The following is a 20,190-nucleotide window of genomic DNA, read 5'->3' as shown; positions in this document are numbered from 1 at the left end:
TTAAGGCATACTTAATGTTTCATCAAATAGAATAGGTATTTTAGAGACTTTATTACTTTAGAAAAACAAACATAACTAAGAAATGTCTTATTACTTTAGTATTAAGTTCCAATAAAATTATTGACCTCTAAAACTTACACCAACACGAATATCTAGACGTCTAGATCAATATTAGAAGTATAACTGGTTTTTTTCCAATCAACAAAAACAACAACAGCCAACTCTTCTCCCACTAAATGGGATCGGCTATATGGATCAACTTTTGCCATAATATTCTATTCAAAACCATGTTTTTATTCAAATTGTTCAAGTCTAGATCTTTCCTAATAACTTCTCTTATAGTCTTTATAGATCTTCATCTTCCTCTAGTTGTTTGACTTCTCTACATATGATCTATTCTTCGTACCACAAAATTTGCAGGTCTTCTCTCTACATGTCCTAACCAGCTAAGTCTATTTTCTACCATCTTCTATATTATAGGTATTACCCCAACACTCTCTCTAATATTTCAATTTATAATCCTATTATTTCTAGTCTTACCATACATCCAACGCATCATCTTCATCATTGCTACACTTACTTTATTCTCGTGTTAATTCTTAAGTGTCCAACATTCTTTCCCATACAACATCGCAGATTTTACTGTTTCCCATACAACGTCGCAGATTTTACTGCAATCCATAAAATTCTCACTTCAGCTTGAGCAATACCTTTGCGTCACATAGAACCCCCGAAACTCTTCTCCATTTCAGTCACCCATCTTGAATTCAATGGTTTACATCTCCTTTTATTTCTCCATCGTTTTGTTTTACAAACCCAAGATATTTAGATTGTATGACTTGAAGGATGATAAGGTCTACAACTTTCATCTCTAGGTTAGAAACGTTTCTTCTTTTGTTGAACTTATATGCCATATACTTCGTCTTACTTCCACTTAGGAGAAAACTATGTGTTTCTAAAGCTCGTCTCTAAGTCTACAACCTCTCATGTAAATCCTCCTTTGACTCTCCAAGCATGCATCTCGGTGCTAGCTCTTTTATATGGTTTGTGAGTATTTCCAAAATTAAGGTAAAAAGGAATGGGCTTAGGGTTGAACCTTGATGCAAACCTATTGTAATGGGGAAATCGTCTGTCTCTCTCCAACTTGTTTCTGCACGCTAGTTGATACCTCTTCATACATATCTTGGATAGCTCGAAGGCTTTCAACAAAAGCTCTCTAAGCACTCTATCATACATATCTTATTGGTCCATCTAATACTGCTCTGTCACACGTCATAGTAGATATATCGCTTCCATGGTTAACCTTCCAAACATAAAACCAAATTGATTCTCAGTGACTTGAGTCTCTTTTCTTAGTCTCCGTTCAATTACTCTTTTTCATAACTTCATGGTATGACTCATGAGTTTAATACCTCTATAGTTTGCACAATTTTGTATATCCCTCTTTTCTTATAGATTGGAACTAAAGTGTTTCTTCTCCATTCATCTAGCATTTTCTTTTACCTCATAATTTCATTAAAGAGTTTAATGAGTCACTCAATACTCTTTCTCCAAGAATTTTTTGTACTTCAATCGGTGTATTATCTGGCTCAACTGCTTTACTTTTACTCATCCTTTTCAACGCTTCTTTTACCTCTTGCTTTTGAATTCGATGATAGTAATTATAATTTCGATTCTTTTCTCTAATGTCGAGTCTGCTAGAGTTCGATGAGATATCACATCCTTCATTAAATTAATTATAAAAATATATCTTCCACCTATTCTTTATATTTTTTCCTAAACCAAAATTTTACTTTCTTTATATTTACCAAAGTTTTGCGAGAATTTTAAATCAGATGTGGAAATTATATTTTATTTTGTATTTTAATGTAAGATGCGACTAATCATCATGTAAATTCATATATATATATATATATATATATATATATATATATATATATATATATATATATATATATATATATATATATATATATATATATATATAAATTTTTTTTTGTCTTAATTTATTCTAAAATGGTTTTAACGAAAGAAATTATATAGACCACCTTTGGTTTCTAGAGACCACTTATGTACTACTATATTAATATTACTTTTTTTGATATTTTCTAGACATGTGATATGAAAATGTTGTACATATTATGAGCCTATTTGTTCTTTTAAAAAATGGAAATTTTTATATTTTTAAAAAATAGATTTTACAAAATCGTTTTTTAAAATATTGTAAATTTTTTTATATTTGTTTTTTCTAAAATGAAACACTAATTTTGACATCTTATAACATAAACATATATTATTGAATACCAAATACTAATTTAGATAAAAAAATTCAAAAAATTGCATTTCAAAATAAAAAAATTAGATATTGATATATTATACAGATTAAAATCTAATAAAATAAAAATTTAAATAAAATAATAGCCTAAATAATTGATATTAAGTTTAAAATAAAAATACTAACAAATTAATATATTGAAATGTGAATATTTAAAAAAAATTAAGAGTATGAATATAATTTAATTCTTAATTACTTAAATATATTTTTCTTGTAAGAATAGTTTGTTATTTACATATATTATAGATTATATCTAACATAAACATAATAAAATTATTTATTTATTCATATTTTTTAAAGAAAAAATATAAAATTATTTAGTTATATTTTAAAAAATATATATATTATTACTATTAATTACTTTCTTTACTTTTTTATAATATTTCTTTAATATACATTGTAAAATTTTAAGAAAATAATTTTCAAAAATATGAATAATATTTCAGAAGATAATTAAATTTGTCATAATAAATATGTTCTTAAAATATATATTTGTTACGTGTATGCATTAATCATATAATCGGATAAATGTTTACTTATTCTATCATGTTCTATCTTATATCATTAGGACTATTAAGGCTTCTCATTTTAGTGATATATAAGTGTTAATTAATTATGTGTATTATAGTTATGTTCGCTCAACGAATAGTTAGTTGGTTCGGTAGTAATTGGTGCTGGATTTGATAGGAAGGACCACGATTACATCCAGCTCAGTATTTGAATCATGTTGAATGATATATATATATATATATATATATATATATATATATATATATATATATATAGGCAATTGTGGTTGGTTTAATTAATGTCAGTGAATGGTGCTGGTCATGTCTGCAAATAAAGCATGCAATATAATGCTGCAACATACATGTACTATAAGACTAAGTGGTAAATCTAACTCTTCTTTTTGACCTTAACTACTATTCCTATTCCTATATATCTCACTCCACTCATATTTTCAATTCCTATCTCAACAATCTCTTCACCCTCTACACTTACCCTTTTCCTCTCAACATGAACCTCGAAGACAAAGTCACCATGGACCTTGTTCCACCTTCTGATCAACACCTCTGCTACGTTCGTTGCAACTTCTGTAACACCGTCCTCGCTGTATGTAAATGAAATATATCTTATGTAGGGTTCAAATATATATGAACCTAATGTTGTTTGTTTGTTTCTTATATATATAGGTTGGTATACCATGCAAGAGGCTGCTAGACACTGTGACAGTCAAGTGTGGACACTGCAGCAACCTCTCTTTTCTCACCACAAGACCACCAAATTCCAAAACTCAAACTGTTGATCATACCCTAACTCTCCAGGGAATTTACAGTAGCAAAAAGGGACAACCATCCTCTTCCTCTTCTTCTTCACCAACTACATCACCTGAGTCACTGTCCCCTAAACCACCACCTTTTGTTGTCAAACGTACATCATCCACCAACCCTTTTCATACTTCTCTCCAAATATAATATAAGATCCATTTTTTAACTTTTGTGATTTTTTTTTCAGCACCAGAGAAAAAACACCGTCTACCTTCTGCTTACAACCGTTTCATGAAGTAAGTACAACAAAAAAAAATTAACATCTCACTATTTTACTATACTTAACCAACCATAACTACTAGATTGTAGCACTGTTACATTCTCTTACACTGTTTATTTTGTTTCTATAGTATATAGTATATAACTATATATATTTATATAGTTATATACTGTGCAATTTACAAGAAATGAAACTTGATTTGATGTGTTTTGTATGACAGAGAGGAGATACAGCGCATCAAAGCAGCAAACCCTCAGATCCCACATAGAGAAGCTTTCAGTGCTGCTGCAAAAAATGTTAATAATTTTTTCTATCATTTTATTTATTTATTTATTTGTTTTATGTAGGACAATTTTAGGGTTATAAATAGCACTGTTTTGATATGTTACAGTTGTTGAAATTTTCAATATTAACTATTATAGTACTAACTTGTGCTACAAAACTTTATTACAGTGGGCTAGGTTCATCCCTAATTCACCAACCAGTTCACTTTCTGCAACTAAACGTAACACTGTAAGTATTAATCTATTAACATCTTTTCTTTTTATAGTTTTCATGCATTTTCCAATTATATTTTGGTTAAAAAAAAATTTTATGTTTATTTATGCAGGAATGAGAGAGTTAGCTTTATGGCATGAATGAAGATTTGGAGTAAAGTGATGAAGCAAGTGATTTAGGAGTTTTAAATAAGTTACGTTATTATAAATATTGCTAAGTTGTATTGTTGTCTTATAATACCTTCAGTGTGGAGGGTTTTATATGTTATAAACCAGTTTCATAATGGTTATTAGACTTTATATTATTTATATTTAATGTATGAAAATGTGTTTGGATTTGGTAAAAGTAAAAGACTAATTATAAGGTCTCACATAAACAATGGAAATGATTTTATTTCTCTGTTGATTGATGAATCAAAGAATTGGCAGCTAATGAAGTATCATCTCAGCCAGGATTTAATGTTTATTTATTTGTGGTTTAGTCCCCATTGATTTTAAAATACATATTCCTTTTTTATTTAATTTTTAACAAATAATTGCTTTTTAAATATATAAAAAAATTGGAATAAATTACTAGAATTAAAAAAAAATAGTAGTAATATTAAATTGGGTTAAATACGTTTTTAGTCCCTATAAATATGTGTGTGACTCTGCATTTTTAGTCTCTATAAAATTTTCCTTTAATGAATGGTCCTTCTAAAATTTTTATTCATGCAATTTCAGTCCCTGCTATTTTCTAAAATTTTAAAAACTGTTTAATATCCGTTTAATTTTTAAATTTTTGAATATTTTTTTTATATATATTAAGAATACTGTAAAATATTTATTTACCAAGTTTTAGAATTTTTTTTAAACGAGAAGAATTAAATATGAATTTTTCAAATTTCAAAAAATAATGATAAAAGTAATGAAAATCTCAACTTAGAAATTAAATTTTAAGTTTCTTTTTTTTCTAGGAATTTTATAAAATATTATGAACATGTCTGTAAAATAATCATTCTAAAATACACATTGGTTTGACAATAAGGACTAAAACTAGGTGCATAATATTTTTATAAGGACCACTTATTGAATTAAAAATTTATAGGGACTAAAAATGCAGGGTCGCATATTTATAAGGACTAAAAACGTATTTAACCTGTTAAATTTGTTGATTGTTATCTAATTTTACAAGCTTTGAAGAGAGAGATGTTTGATATATTATTAAGAGTTTAATGGTAGTGTTCAGTGTAAAGAATCATTACACATTCATCCAATCAAAATATTTTAAAGTGCTAAATTATGTGTTTTAAAATTTTCAGGCAGACTTGACGGAACACATGGTTGTCATTGGTTGACAGTGTATAAATAATTTATGCATCATCCTTTTTCTCTAATATTAAATAATAAAAGATATAAAAAAAATATGTAAAATGAATAAAGATATATTAATAAAGAAATAATTAATTCACTTTAAAATTGAATACAAAATTATAAAGAAAATTCAATAAGATTTCGTAGTTAAAGAGGAACATAATATTTAATATAAAAGAAAGTGAATCATACAACTAAATATTATTTAAGGTTTATTTGAATTAGTTTTAGTTTTTTTTGTGTAAGTAAGATATTATATAAGGGAGAACTAAGGGTTCTCCAACCTGTTTACACGAAGATACGGGATTTTTCGACAAAAAGTAAAATTACAATCCAATTATAAAGTTACGAAAGATATAACAAAGGCTCCTTGCTAAACTCGTAAAATGAACAATTGGAATGTGTAATTTTTTCACAAAACGACCACTTCCACACCAAGAACTTTATATTTCACACCATGTCATTGAAGTTTCAATTCTCCTCCCGAAAACAAACTCCATTTCTAACCAACCATAAAGTCCAAGTGGTAGCAAGCCAAACAACATCAACCTTACTTTCTATAACCTTTTTTGTACGGAAAAACAAATGTCAATCCATAAAATTCGGCAAGCACTCATCCTCCAAACTATTCATTTTATCTACCCACACGGCGATTTCTCTCCATATACTCTTCACCACCCAACAACCAAAAATAGAATGGTTCCTACTTTCTACATCAATGCCACAAAAAGAGCACTTTAAATTAGCTAAGAAAAAAGATATACCTCTATACTCCAAAAGGTCCTTAGTAGGAAGTCTATCAAGGAGAAGTCTCCAACCAAATGCCTTAATTTTGAAAGGCACCTCTGCTTTCCACACAAGCCTAAAAGCATCATCGAACTTGTAATGCGGTCCGTAAGGAATGAAGGCGTCACCATAAAACTTGTAACAAGAAGCTACCGAGAATTCCAACCCGGATTTGAAATCCCAAGTCACCAAATCTCTACCCTCCAACAAACCGCTAAAACTCTCCAACATTTCCCTCATAGAAATAAAACCAGCCATTAATCTGGGATCTACCGCTAAAGCCGCGGAAAGCCCAAAATCACTCCAACACCACCTCCCATCTAACCGCCCTCCCATAGCCACACCCGACACCCCTTTCAAACAAGAAACATTGTACAATTCCGGAAAAACTTCCTTTAAAATAAATCCTCCCCGCCACCTAGCTTCCCAAAACGGAGTGTTATAACCATTTTGAACAACAAAACTACAACAATCTACCATAGGTTCACCAAAAGAACAATTCTCAATTTTCAAGATATCTCTCCACCAAATAGAGTGAGACGAAGAAATTTTTGATGTTTTTTGACCGCCTCCTCCAAACAAGAAAGAAGATAAGTCACCATAGCGAGATTTCAATACCTTGTACCAAAGCGAATCATTCCCTTGAAGGATTCTCCACCTCCACTTGTTAAGGAGGGCTAAATTAAATAACGACAAATTTTTTATCCCTAAACCCCCTTCCTCCAAAGGTAAACACACCTTTTTCCAACTAACTCAATGGATCTTCCTCTTTACCTCCACTCCTCCCCACAAGAAATTACATTGAATTCTATTAAACTCTTTCTCCACCTTCGACGGCATCTTGTAAAAAGACATAGTGAAAATAATTTGAGATGTGAGGATAGACTTCAAGACAGTAATTCATCCACCCAAGTTGAGAAAGCGATTTTTCCAACCCCCCACCCTATTCATCTTAGTCAAAAGCGAATTCCAAGTGGATTCCTTCCTTGGATTGAAACCAATAGGAATACCAAGAAAATAAAAGTTGCTTTCCTCCACTTTACAAGAGAGAAAGTAAGAAGCGGCTTCCAAAAAAGAGCTATTAGAATTAATATCAATCAACTTACTTTTGTGATAATTAATTCCAAGACCTGATACAAGCTCAAACGCCCTTAACACCGTCTTTATTGCCCAAACATGCTTCCACAACCCTTCACCCACGATTAAAGTGTCATCCGCAAATTGAAGAATGTCCACCCAACAAGAACCCTTAATAGGAAATCTCCCAAATTCTCCAAGTTCTATAGATTTTCTAACCAACCCCGATAAGCCTTCTGCAACCATGACATAGAGAAAAGGTGAAAGAGGATCACCTTGTCTCAACCCCCGGAAAAACACCAAACTCTTTAGTAGGACTTCTATTCACTAGAACCGACATGTTACTATTAAACACAAATAACTCCATCCAACCCATCCATTTCCTACCAAAACCCAATTTTTTCATCATGTACCTCAAAAAATTCCAACTAACTTTGTCATAAGCCTTCTCAAAATCCACTTTGAAAAGCAAACAATTTGCACCTTCCTTTCTAGCATAATCCACTACTTCATTAGCCACTAACACACCATTCAACAATTTGCACCTTCCTTTTTAGTTTTTAATTTTTTAAAATTATTTTGTAAATCAATTTTAAAAAATTGTTTTGAAGAAAAAAATATGTTTGTTAATCTTACTTTTGAAAACTATTTTAAAATTGCACAATATTACAAGTTTGTCATTAATGAAAAGTGAAACGTTTTTTCTTATTTTTTCAGCTTCCTAATTTCTAAAAAAAAATTTCCGAAAGAAAGAGATATATTACTAACCGAAAGGTCTCAAAAAGAAAGGGTTTTTGTCCACCAAGAGATATAAACCACAAGCGGAAAATTGCCCACCAATTGGAATTTCACTTAAGTAAAACAAAGGGTTTTTGTCGAACTCATAGAAATTGCAATTGGCATGAGAAATATTCTTGATAAATGACCACCTCCAAACAACCGCTTTACAACCCGAAACCACGTCACGAGTGACCCAAGCGGAATTTCTAAAAATAAGGTCGTTCCTAACCAACCAAAGGCTCCAAATAACTGCCAACCCAATGCATCCCCCTTGCCTCTCCTAACTTTTTTCGATTTACAAAACGTGCTCCAACACCTAAAATTATCTTTAAAATCCTCGACTATAGAAAAAGACATGTCAATCCAAATAGCCAAATTCATCCACACGCCTACCGCGTAACAGCACAACAAAAGAGAGTGAAGCGAAGATTCATCGGAAACCCCACAAAAACACAAGAAAGATTAGATGAAGGAGGAAGAATACCTCGATGATCTAATAAATCCTTCGTAGGAATCATATTCTTGAAACATCTCCAACCAAAAGCTTTGATTTTGCACGGAGCCTCGATCTTCCAAATGAGCGGAATAACATAACCCAATCGATTAGGCGGACCGAAAGCAAAGATGCTATTACAAATAGCAGCATAACAGGAAGAACAGAGAAGGTGTCACCACCTGACGGCCGCCACGTGATGTTGTCCCGGTTGCTGGAAACACACGCGGGCTGAGAATGCTGCAGCAAGCAGTGCAGTGCTGCTGCATCAGCCACGACTTTAGGCCCAGGAAGCGCCGGTATACCCAAGTCACTCCAATTCCATACACCGTCCGACCATCCCCTCATACCGGCTATGGAAACATCCTGTAACAAAGAAATATCAAACAAAGACGGAAACAGGTTCCTAATAATGTCCTCCTCCATCCAATGAGCATGCCAAAACGACATAGAAAACCCATCAGCTATACGAAAAAAATAATTATTCACAAAAAAATTCACTGGAAGACTCTTCTTCGAAGAAATAACATCCGACCATCAAACCGATTTAGAGCTGTAATTATCTCTCCTACCTCCTTCAATAACCACCCAAAGCTTAATATCCCCATATCTCACTCTCAACATCTTGTACCAAAGAGAATTAGAGGCCTCCAAAATTCTCCACTTCCACTTAAAAATAAGAGCCAAATTAATTAAAAACCAAAAATTAAAGCTTCTAAACCTATTTTAGTTTTTAATTTTTAAAACTCTCAAATAAAAAATAATTTTAAAAATAATTATATAAAATTAGACTATTAAACAAGTTTTATTATTTTCAAATTTTAAAAATTAAAAAATAATTTTACTAAATTAAATCAAACAGCCCTTAATATCTATATTACTGATATCCTATTATCCGAGAACATAAATAAAAAGCTACAACCAACTAGAAAACATAAAAAGAATCTTATATTAGAAGAAATGTCGCAACCCCAGCGTACCTACCGAAAACTAACTCACCTTAAGAGGAATGAGGAGAGAGAAATCACAAGAGAGAGGCATATAAGAGAGGACAACAGATTAGCCAAAATCAGGGATGAATTTAGAATATTTGATTAGTGATGGCAAAATTTACATATAAATTTATGGTTATTTTGAATGTTCTTATTTTCAAAAAACAAATAAAATAAGTATTTAAAATAATTTATTAATTATAATAATGTACTTCATATTATGAAAAATAGTAAGTAAATATGTAAAATTTTAGTATAAAATATTGTATATGTATACTTTAAAAAAAAGTTAGATAAAAGAAAAATAAAATAGAAAAATATATATATGTTATTAGATACATTTTTTCTTAAAGTAAAATAAATAAAAACAATAAAAAGAGAGGGGGAGATATAAGTGACTTTTAAGATTGCATATAATTATTATACTCATATATTACATTACAATCACAATGTATTATTACGTAGAAGGAAAAATTAAGTGGGGTATATGTCTACAATTAGGGGTCGGTCCTTTGAATTTTAGTGTTTTGGGCTAATTAAAAGAGTGATGCCTCAATAATTTTTTTAAACAATAAATACATAAGGATAAAAGAAATAATTGGATAAAAAACACATTTTCATTTGATATTGTGCAAAAAGAATACAAGTATATATCTTTGAATCAATGTTTATACTACATCAAAACATAAACCACTATAAAGAGACTTCTTCTTCTTCTTCTTCTTCTTCTTCTTCATATTCTCTATATTTTTTCAAATACTTGATCAAACTTTTTACTAGTTTTATAGCCACATGAATACACATGTTTTTTTTTTTGCAAACTTTTGCTAATTTCATTAACAGTTAACAATTCAAACCAAATAATCATAGCTACTAAAAATTCAAAGTTTCCAATTCCATGAGTTGCTAAAGATTCAGCTTCACTCTTAATTTTGGGATCATTATCTTGTTCAACTAGTTGAAGTAGTGTTCTCTTACATCTGAAATTTGGAGATTTAATTGCATATACAGTATTCACATGACTTTTCCAACGTGTTTGTGGCAATGGTTTAATAACTTAACATTTCGCATTGTCTCTAAGAATTTTCCAACATTTTTTTGAATGAGAAAATACAGTATAAATATGTTGTAACACTCCAAAAAAATATTTAGCTTTAGTACAAGAATTTTCAATATCACAAAGTGTCAAGCTAAGGCTATGACAACCACATGTTGTGTATAATGCTCTAGGGTTAGCATCTAATAATTTTTTTTGTACACCTTGATATTTACCTTTCATGTTTGATCCATTATCATATCCTTGTCCTATCACATTATTAGTATCTAGACCAAGAGTTTCCAATACATTTTATAATTCTTCAAACAATTCTTGACCTGTTGTGTCATAGACTTTCAAAAATTCTGCAAAAAACTCTTCAATTTTTATTGAACTTGTAGAAACATCCACACAATGTATAATGAGAGTCATTTGTTCTTTGTGACTTACATCATGAGTACAATCAAGAATCACAGAAAAATATTTTGCTTCTTTGGTTTTTTCGACTATTGCACTTTTGACTTCATTACCTAACATGTTAATCAATTCATTTTAAATCTTATGACTAAGATAATGATAATGAATTTCATTATTCTTAATACGTTAAAAATGTTTTTGCATGACAGGATCCCATTTAGCAATCATTTTAACAAGAGAAATAAAATTTCCATTTTTTCCACATTAATCCTCTCATTTTTTTCACGAAATGCTAAATTTTGCCCAGCTAGATATCTAGTAACAAAAACTATCCTAAGTAAGATTATCAATAATATAAATATTCTCTATATCATTATTTTAACTTTCGTGCCTCAATTAAACTCTTTATTTGTTAAGATTAAGGATATAATAATTGATTTTATTTTAGGGGAATTAATTGATTTTATTATACTCTTTATTTTATTTATGGGAAATTACATTCTTTTATTAATTTTGACTTTGCATTGCTCCTATAATTTTGATAGCAAGTATTTTTTTTATAAAAAAAAATCTAGCAAGTACTTTTATAATAGAAAATTCTCTTTTAATATATATAGGGATAAAAAAAATTTAGTGCTCCTAAAATTATGGAGTCCTGGGCTCCCACCCCGCGAGCCCGTGCTCAGGGCCACCCCTGTCTACAATATTATTATCAATGTGGCTTTGTCCCTGGCCAAAACCATTGAAAACTAATTTCAACATCCTCAAAAATCCTTAACGGTTCCAACACATGATATATTGCACATGTCACTAAAATAAAAGCAAGAATTGCTAACCGCTCTCAATAACAGGATTTTTACCCTTTATCCTTATTCAAATCAAAGAAAGAAATGTGAATCTAATTCGAATCATCGCATTGTTTGAATCAAATTAATAATATTGCATTTCTCAACAATTCGCCTCTGTCAAAATGATTAGAATCACAAATTGGCTTGATTCCAATGAAAAAGAGTTGTTGTAAAGTTTTGATGAATTGTGATTTGAATCATACATATGCTTGATTCTAATCAAGTAAATTTCTAATTCTTATTCGAATCATCGTTCACCCTTATTCATATTATTATGAATCATGTAGAAACCTTTCATCTTTTCATCGCATCCATTCATTCATTCATACTTAAAACTAAATGTGTGTATTATTCACTCATTCATTTGCATTCCACCTCTCTCTCTCTAACATTTACTATTTAAATCAAATCAGCTCAAGTTCATCATATCTTTGTGAATCGTCAATGGAAAACACTAGAAAATCATCTAAATCAACTAAAGGAAAATGTCTATGCTTAAATACATCCCCTCAATTAGTACTTACTAAGAAGCGCTCCAAAGTTTGTGCTCAAAAAGAAAAAGGAAACACTTCTAAATTAGGGGTCAATGTAATCATCCTAAATCCATTTGCTACCTTTTTTACTTCAAATTTCTCTATTCTTTTACATAAAGTGAATCATCTGATTTATAAAGACAATTTCAAGTATTTTTGGGAGGTGTTTTTGAACAAGATTTATGATCATGAGTATTTTGTTATCGAAGAATCTGAATCAAAGTTGAAAATTAGTTTTTAGAAACCATTTGAGAACCATAACATGTTGAAATTTTTGGGTTTGAAAAAGAAACTCAATTTGAACCATATGAAAGTTTTTTACTACAATGTTAGAAACACCAAAAGTGGTGTTGAATGGAAATTCATAAAAAGGATTTTTAGGTTCACTTGCGAAGATTTTATGCAGTTTTGGGTCTAGAGAACAAAGTTATAGAAGTGAATCTTCATAGGCAGACTAAATTTTTTTGTCACATTCCGTTTGTAGAGTATATCTCCAAGTCCATGTTCAAGGAAAACTTGGACATCACGAATTTCTCTATAATCCAGATGAAGTGCGATATGAGGATACTCTATTGGATCACTTTTAAAATATTATATATAAAGGCCAGAAATTGGATAAGGGCGAATGAAGTTGGTCTATTTCTGATGTGGTTGTTGCTCACTCGTTCAGAAGTCAATTGGGTGGATTTTATCATTGACCTGATAATGATTTGCAAAGCAAAGCCGAATTGACTTCTCTTTTACACTTCCTTCATTCACCAGATTCTGAAAAATAATGGTATTTTATCTTATGAGTCTGATCTCATTGAGGCACCGAAGACCTTTTATTCCATGTTGTGAAGCAGATGAGGTATCATCAGGATGAGAAAGGAAAATTATACTACCAATACACCTTCTGTATGATCTATGAGGAATAATTATTCGCTTGTAAGGAAGCCCCTTAAGGATTTGTGCCATGGAAAGCAACTCCAACATTTGTTGTTCTGTCATCTAATGGTCTCACTCTAGTTATCAAAGCCTTCTTTGACACTTGTAGTTGATAGGATTATATTCGATTCTCAGGAAATAGAAGTATTCCAAGAGAAAGCTACAAAAGCAAGGGAAGAAAGATTGAGAGCTTTGTTGATATTTGTCAAGAAAGTTGTTGTTGCAAATGGTTCGGATATCTCTTTCAACATTTTAGATTTTTCCGAAGATATCCATTTTCCATCCGACCTCCCGTGATTTTAGCATGTATAGCATTATATTTCATCTTATTTTAGCTTAGTTTAATTTTTATTTTTGGATATTTATCTTTTATTTATATTGTATCATAGGAACTTTTGTCGAAATGTGCTTGGTATTTGTTGATAATGCATTCATGTGCATTTTGTCCATTTTAGTTTATTCGATTATTAGTAATTATCTAGTATCCAATTTCTATCTTCGTTGTTTAAAACTATATTTGAAATTGCGTCAATATTGAGCTTGATTGATTTGTTGTTTGCAGCGTGCTCAATTGCATAATTAATGTGAATTGTGCATGTAAGTAGTCTGATTACATGATGTTGTGGTTTCATCTTGTTGTGCACTTTAGTATTACTTTTTTGGCTTTTTCTCTATTTGATATTTATCAAAGGGGAAAAGTTCTATGAGATATCTATCCAATTTTTACGCACGTTAAGTGTTGAAGGTATGGAAGCTTGAGAGCTCAGGAGATTGTATATCATATTGTATGTTGCTTCATAATCAATCAGAATCAAATCAAATTATTCAAATAAAATTATATCTCAAATTTTCCCAACATCAAAAAAGGGAAGACTAAAATTTCTTTGTCGGTAATAGTGAATTTTATTGGGTATTTTGATGGTTTGTCGCATTTTTTATAATTCCAATTTATCATTTATTTCTAATTCAATTTTATCAATTTGTCTGTAATTTGATTTTGATGATTCATTGTAGTATAGAATCTTGAGGGCAAAATACTCTTTTTGTTCCCTTATGTTAACCTCGAGGTTCATTTTTGTCCCCGAACCCGACCGAACCTTATTCTTTCTTATAGCTTCAGTCCAACGGCGGCCCAACACCAGTCCAGCCCAAACAAAATAATATTCTACATAACCCTAAAACCAAATGTTCTGATAACTTGTTGTGTCTTCCTCTAACCCTAAGATCACCAAACGATGCTTCCACCGCCGCCGTCACCCCCAAATTGAAACTCAATCTGTCGCCTTCGTCATCACACTTTCCTCCATCACAGAACAACAAACCCTCTCCTTCATTGAACAACAAACTTGACTGATTACTATTCGTCTTGAACAACAACCATATCCTCATTTTAAAACAGGTTTATGCTATGATTTGTTCTTATTTGTTCTTATTATTATGTAATCATTCTGATTTCAGTTTTTCAAACAGGTCTATGCTATAAATTGTTCTGATGCGTGAAGGTTGTTCTTGAGTTCAGTTTATGTGTTCGAGCTTCCCTTAAGGTTCGTAAAAATCCAATCTTTCTTCCTATTTTCAACTGTTATAATGTAGATTCTTCTTTTATTTTGCAACCATATTATAATAATAGTAATGAATTACTAAGCACTCTTGTTTTCTCATTACAGTGTTGTTGAGTTTCTCTTAAGTGAGTTGAAGAAGGTATAGTTGTTTATTGATATATTATTTCTTGATTATGAAATGTTGTATTCTTGTTATTGATATATTGTATGCTGAAGAGAAGTCTTTTAATATGTTGAATTCTGATTGAAATGGAAGGAGCTATAGAAATAGCAGGAGCTGGTGAAGTGCAAGGTGTTGTAGATGTGCAAGGAGCTAGAGGTATGCAACAAACTTATGAGTTGATGCATACTCTGATTGTCTTCTTATTTTTTAGTCTGGTTTAGGTGATTGTTTAGTTTGGTACTCTGGTTTTTGTTGGTTTATGTTTAGTTTGGTACTCTGGTTTTTGCTGGTTTATGTTTAGTTTGGTACTCTGGTTTATGTTTGGTTTATGTTTGGTTTATGTTTAGTTTGGTACTCTGGTTTATGCTGGTTTATGCAATACTCTGATTGTTTAGTCTGGTTTACTCTCTTTTATGCTACACACATTGTTTCAGCACACACTTAGATTCATGTAGTTTGCATATGTTTAGTATGGCTTACTCTGGTTTATGCTACACACACTTAAACAACTACACACACTTAAACAATTAACATTATCTTAATTATACCCATTGTTTCAGCAAGTGGCCAACACACACCAATTGACATTGAGCCTTCTCAACCTAATCAACAAACTACAACAACACCCAACCTTCCACCCACTGGCTTAAAGAAAAGAAAACCTAATGAAAATGGTAATAGAAAGAGATCAGAGGTTTGGGATCACTTTAACGTTATTCCTGATAGTGACCCACCATCCGCTGCATGTAAGTATTGCCACCAAATTTACATGTGTGACTCTAAGAAACATGGAACATCAAACCTAAAGAGTCACATGAAAACATGTCCCAAGTATCCATTGAATGTGTCTACTGACCCTAACCAAACAATCTTGTCATATTCAACAGTTGAGGGAAGTGGGTTGGTTCCATTAAGTTCTAAGTTTAATCCTGTAGCTTGCAGAAATGGATTGGCTTATTTTATAATTTTAGATGAGAAACCATTTAATACTGTTGAAGGGGAGGGATTTAAGTACTTTTGTAGGCAAATGCAACCTCAATTTTCTATACCGTCAAGGAGAACCATAGCTAGGGACTGTTTTCAATTATATCTTGATGAGAAAGTGAGGTTGAGAGCATTCTTTAAATCTGATTGTAGTAGGGTGGTAATTACAACAGATTGTTGGACTTCTGTCCAAAATCTAAACTACTTGACCCTCACTGCCCATTTTATCGATAGGGATTGGCATTACCAAAAACGGATAATTAGTTTTACGATTCTCCCAAATCATCGGGGTAAAACTGTTGGTAAGAAGGTCGAGGACGTATTAAAGGAGTGGGGGCTGAGAAATGTTTCTACCATCACGGTCGATAATGCCGCATCAAATGATGTTGTTGTTAGATACTTGGAACAAAAAGTAAGAAACATGACTGACTATTAATGGATGGGTTTGGGTTTCACATGAGGTGTTGTGCCCATGTATTGAATTTGGTTGTGAGAGATGGACTACAAGTAGCCAACACCTCTATTTCAAGTGTTAGAAATGCAATTAGGTTTGTTAGATCTTCACCCCATAGGGCTGCAAAGTTCAAGGAGTGTGTGGAATATGCTAGGATTGAATGCAAGAAGTCAGTATGTCTTGATGTTTCAACAAGATGGAACTTGACATATTTGATGTTAGAAGGGGCTGAAAAATTTCAAAATGATTTTGATAAGCTAGAAAATGAGGATGAAGCCTATATGGATTTCTTTGAAGCAGATTCCCCCCCAGGTATTCAAGATTGGGATAATATTAGAGTTTTTATCAAGTTTTTGAAGAATTACTATGAAGCGACAAAGGTTTTTTCTATTTCAACCAAAGCAAGCTTGCATACTGCTTTTCCATACTTGGCTACCATATACAGTGAGCTAAAGACATTAAACATGGACCTAAATGGATTGTTTGCTCAAGTTGCTAGGGATATGTTGGAAAAGTATTGTAAATATTGGGTTGATATTACTAAGATGAACCAACTCCTTTATTTTGGTGTTATCTTTGATCCCCGATATAAGTTAAGATATGTGGAATGGTGCTTTGATGATATGTATGGAAAACATTCAGAAACTAAGAAATCTCTATTGAAAGATATTAATGACAATCTTACAAAAATGTTCAATCTTTACAAACAAGAATATGATGCTGCTAGGGGCTTAATTCCATCTCCTACAACGGTTGTTTCCCAAGGTGAAGCAGCTGCCAGCGATGAAATACCATCATATGTGGCTAGGCAGAATGCTTTTCAAGAACATTTGATGTCTATTGATTCACTGGAAGAAGAAACTGAGCTTGAGGGCTATATAAAAGGAAAATGCTTAGCTTTTAATGAAAGGGATAAATAAAAGTTTGACATTCTTTGTTAGTGGAAACATAATGTAGGAAAATATCCAGTTCTGTCCCAAATAGTTAGAGACATTATGCCTACGCCAGTTTCAACCGTTGCATCTAAGAGTGCTTTTAGCACGGGTGGGAGGGTTTTAGAGGTATATAGAAGTTCCCTCAAACCAGAAGTGGAAGAGGCTCTAATTTGTGCTTAGAATTGGTTAAGGCCTTCTTTTTACCAATTCAAAGACTTCGAATTCAATGAGGAGTATGACATTTCTGAAGATGCTTTAGAAGGTACTGTTTATATCATTCTTAGGTGTTATTTTAAAAAAAATTCTAATATTTTGCTAATTGTTTTTCAAACTATCTTATAGGATTTAACGAAACTTCAGCCGGGAGTGACGCACCGTCATCATCTCAGACTCAGTCACAGCCTTCTAGCTGTGCCTAAACTACTCAAGGTTGAATTCCCTAGTATTCTAATGTTGTCATCTTACTTTGTTAAGATAAATATGTATTCTAATGTTTTATACGATATTTGCAGCATTTTGAATTTTTTGGAGTCATGGATGACTCGTTTTTTTGAAGCCAACATTAACACAACCAACACTTTTTGAAAGAATATCAAGAACAGTTCTGCACATCAGTTCTGCTGAAGCTGGCTGGGAAATAATATCATGTGTAAGTTATTGGTTTTGAAACTATATGTTGGTTATAAGACTAGGAAATAATAATTATTAGTTTTGATTATTAGCTGCTGAAATTCTGCACATCAGTTTTGATTATTAGTTGCTGAAGTTCTGCACATTAGTTTTAAATTATTGGTTTTAACATGTTCAATTTTTTAAATTTTGTAACATGTTCAATTTTGTAAAACAGGAAGCCTAGGATGCTCTATTCAGAAGGTAAGCATGTAACCTTGTAGTTTTTTCAATATTTATTTATTTTCTTTGGCCTGTTGTTATGTCGAGATTAATAAGAAGGATTTTAATATTGTTTCTGTTGTTCCTACAGAAGATATACCTGAGGGATCATCATTTACAATTGGAGAAAGAATGCATGAGTTGGTGAAGGTCTGCCTACACTTATTTAGATGTTCACTCACGGTAGAACTTTGCCCGAGCAACCTCTTATTTATCGTCCTTATGATCATCGTATGGATTCTCGATCCTAGACTTCTGGACTTATGTCAATCAGTGATTGAGTCGTTATTTTGGTTGACAATCAGTGGTTGTAAGCATTTTCTTAGAGCTACAAAGGAATTTGGTGAGTGTTTACTGATATATATCCTAATGTTGATAACTTAATTCTGTTGTGTATCTATTTTGATTCTTTTATGGTGCAGAAAATCATTAAGAAATACACAGAATCAGCTGGAAATGGAAAGAAGTATGGAGCTCTTGCAATTCCCTTGGGACATTTAACATGGGAGAAACCCATGTACTCTAAGTTTCAACAATTAACAAGGTATATCTTGTCCTAGAAATACTATTCAAGAATCTTCAAGTATTGTTTTTCTTATGGTTTGATGATACCTGTTATATATTAATTTAAAGGATATCAACAAATTGCTGGTGTAACTGAATCAGTTCCATGCTCGTACATCGAATTTGCGGAGCGTCTCTTTCTGCCAGAGTATGAAAATTTATGCCTAAAACTTTTGTTCTGTTTCCACAAACTGATTCTAAAACTAAATCAGTTCTTTCTTTTCAAAATGCAGATTTAAACTAGCCTTAAAGTTGTGCTGATTGGGTGCTGGAACTGGAATTATTCTATGAAGATGGATAATTGGAATTGATGTTGGTTGTGTTATTATGTAGGCTTATCAAGTTTATTTATAAATTTGTAATGGATTTGATGCTACTCTAATTAATCAGAATTTGTAATGTATTGATGCTACTGTAATGTATTGATGCTACTGGATATTTTATGTTGAATTTGATTATGTTGGAATTTGTAATGTATTCCAACAAGTAAATTATTATTATGATATTAAACTGATCCAAAAAAATTATAAATTTTTGATGTCCTTGAAATTTAGTGTTATTGGGCTTGGAATTTGATTTTTGAAGTAGCCCAATCCACACATTTAAAAAAAAAAGTAAAACCGATAAATGTTGGATATGGGCTTGAAAATCCAGTAGGCCCAATTAAAAACTGCACCCGTAGTTAACCGACCCAACCACCCGAACCCGACTCAACCCGAACCCGAAAAACCCGATTACTGATCCGGTCGGAAGTGGGCTGCCATGTCTCATTCGTGGGTTACTTCGGTTGGGAGGTTTGGGCCCGAACCGATGCCCACCCCTACCTTAACTATTCAAAAGGTGTTATTTTAGTCCTTTTTGTCACATTAGCGGCAGAAAAACTCAAAAATCGGTCGCTAAATCAGTCACTAATATGACAAAAAAGGACTAAAATGACACCTTTTGAAGAGTTAAGGGAACAATATGGCACTTTTTGAAGTTAAGGGACCAAAATGAACCCCGAGGTTAACATAAG

The 20,190-nt window shown here is 31.7% G+C and overlaps 4 protein-coding genes across 4 annotated transcripts; 2 read left to right on the top strand and 2 right to left on the bottom strand.

Annotated features, from left to right (window-relative positions):
* The first annotated feature begins 3,150 nt into the window (after window positions 1-3,150).
* On the top strand, window positions 3,151-4,740 carry LOC131646583 (protein CRABS CLAW). Its single transcript, XM_058916593.1, has 6 exons — window positions 3,151-3,448; window positions 3,529-3,766; window positions 3,851-3,899; window positions 4,104-4,179; window positions 4,337-4,396; window positions 4,494-4,740. The coding sequence occupies exons 1-6, from the start codon at window positions 3,353-3,355 to the stop codon at window positions 4,497-4,499; spliced, it is 525 nt and encodes a 174-aa protein (XP_058772576.1). The 5' UTR covers window positions 3,151-3,352; the 3' UTR covers window positions 4,500-4,740.
* Window positions 4,741-6,321: 1,581 nt separating this feature from the next.
* Window positions 6,322-6,999, bottom strand: LOC131649752 (uncharacterized). Its single transcript, XM_058919509.1, has one exon. The coding sequence runs from the start codon at window positions 6,997-6,999 to the stop codon at window positions 6,322-6,324; it is 678 nt and encodes a 225-aa protein (XP_058775492.1).
* Window positions 7,000-7,419: 420 nt separating this feature from the next.
* LOC131649751 (uncharacterized) lies at window positions 7,420-7,842 on the bottom strand. Its single transcript, XM_058919508.1, has one exon. It carries the CDS (start codon window positions 7,840-7,842, stop codon window positions 7,420-7,422), a length of 423 nt encoding a protein of 140 aa, XP_058775491.1.
* An 8,924-nt stretch (window positions 7,843-16,766) lies between these two features.
* LOC131649749 (zinc finger BED domain-containing protein RICESLEEPER 2-like) lies at window positions 16,767-17,705 on the top strand. Its single transcript, XM_058919507.1, has one exon. The coding sequence runs from the start codon at window positions 16,767-16,769 to the stop codon at window positions 17,703-17,705; it is 939 nt and encodes a 312-aa protein (XP_058775490.1).
* Window positions 17,706-20,190: the final 2,485 nt, after the last annotated feature.

The sequence above is a fragment of the Vicia villosa genome, linkage group LG2 (assembly GCF_029867415.1).
Source record: "Vicia villosa cultivar HV-30 ecotype Madison, WI linkage group LG2, Vvil1.0, whole genome shotgun sequence".
Lineage (NCBI taxonomy): Eukaryota > Viridiplantae > Streptophyta > Magnoliopsida > Fabales > Fabaceae > Vicia > Vicia villosa.
The sequence above is the reverse complement of the archived record's forward strand: the minus strand, read 5'-3'. Positions and strand labels throughout refer to the sequence as shown.

Excerpts from the sequence above, each read along its gene's own strand:
- LOC131646583 (XM_058916593.1), top strand. The coding sequence starts at position 3,353 with ATGAACCTCGAAGACAAAGTCACCATGGACCTTGTTCCACCTTCTGAT. Across the intron at positions 3,449-3,528 it reads TCTGTAACACCGTCCTCGCT|GTTGGTATACCATGCAAGAG; the intron begins GTATGTAAATGA and ends TTATATATATAG. Across the intron at positions 4,180-4,336 it reads TCAGTGCTGCTGCAAAAAAT|TGGGCTAGGTTCATCCCTAA; the intron begins GTTAATAATTTT and ends ACTTTATTACAG.
- LOC131649752 (XM_058919509.1), bottom strand. The coding sequence starts at position 6,999 with ATGGTAGATTGTTGTAGTTTTGTTGTTCAAAATGGTTATAACACTCCG.
- LOC131649751 (XM_058919508.1), bottom strand. The coding sequence starts at position 7,842 with ATGGTTGCAGAAGGCTTATCGGGGTTGGTTAGAAAATCTATAGAACTT.
- LOC131649749 (XM_058919507.1), top strand. The coding sequence starts at position 16,767 with ATGGATGGGTTTGGGTTTCACATGAGGTGTTGTGCCCATGTATTGAAT.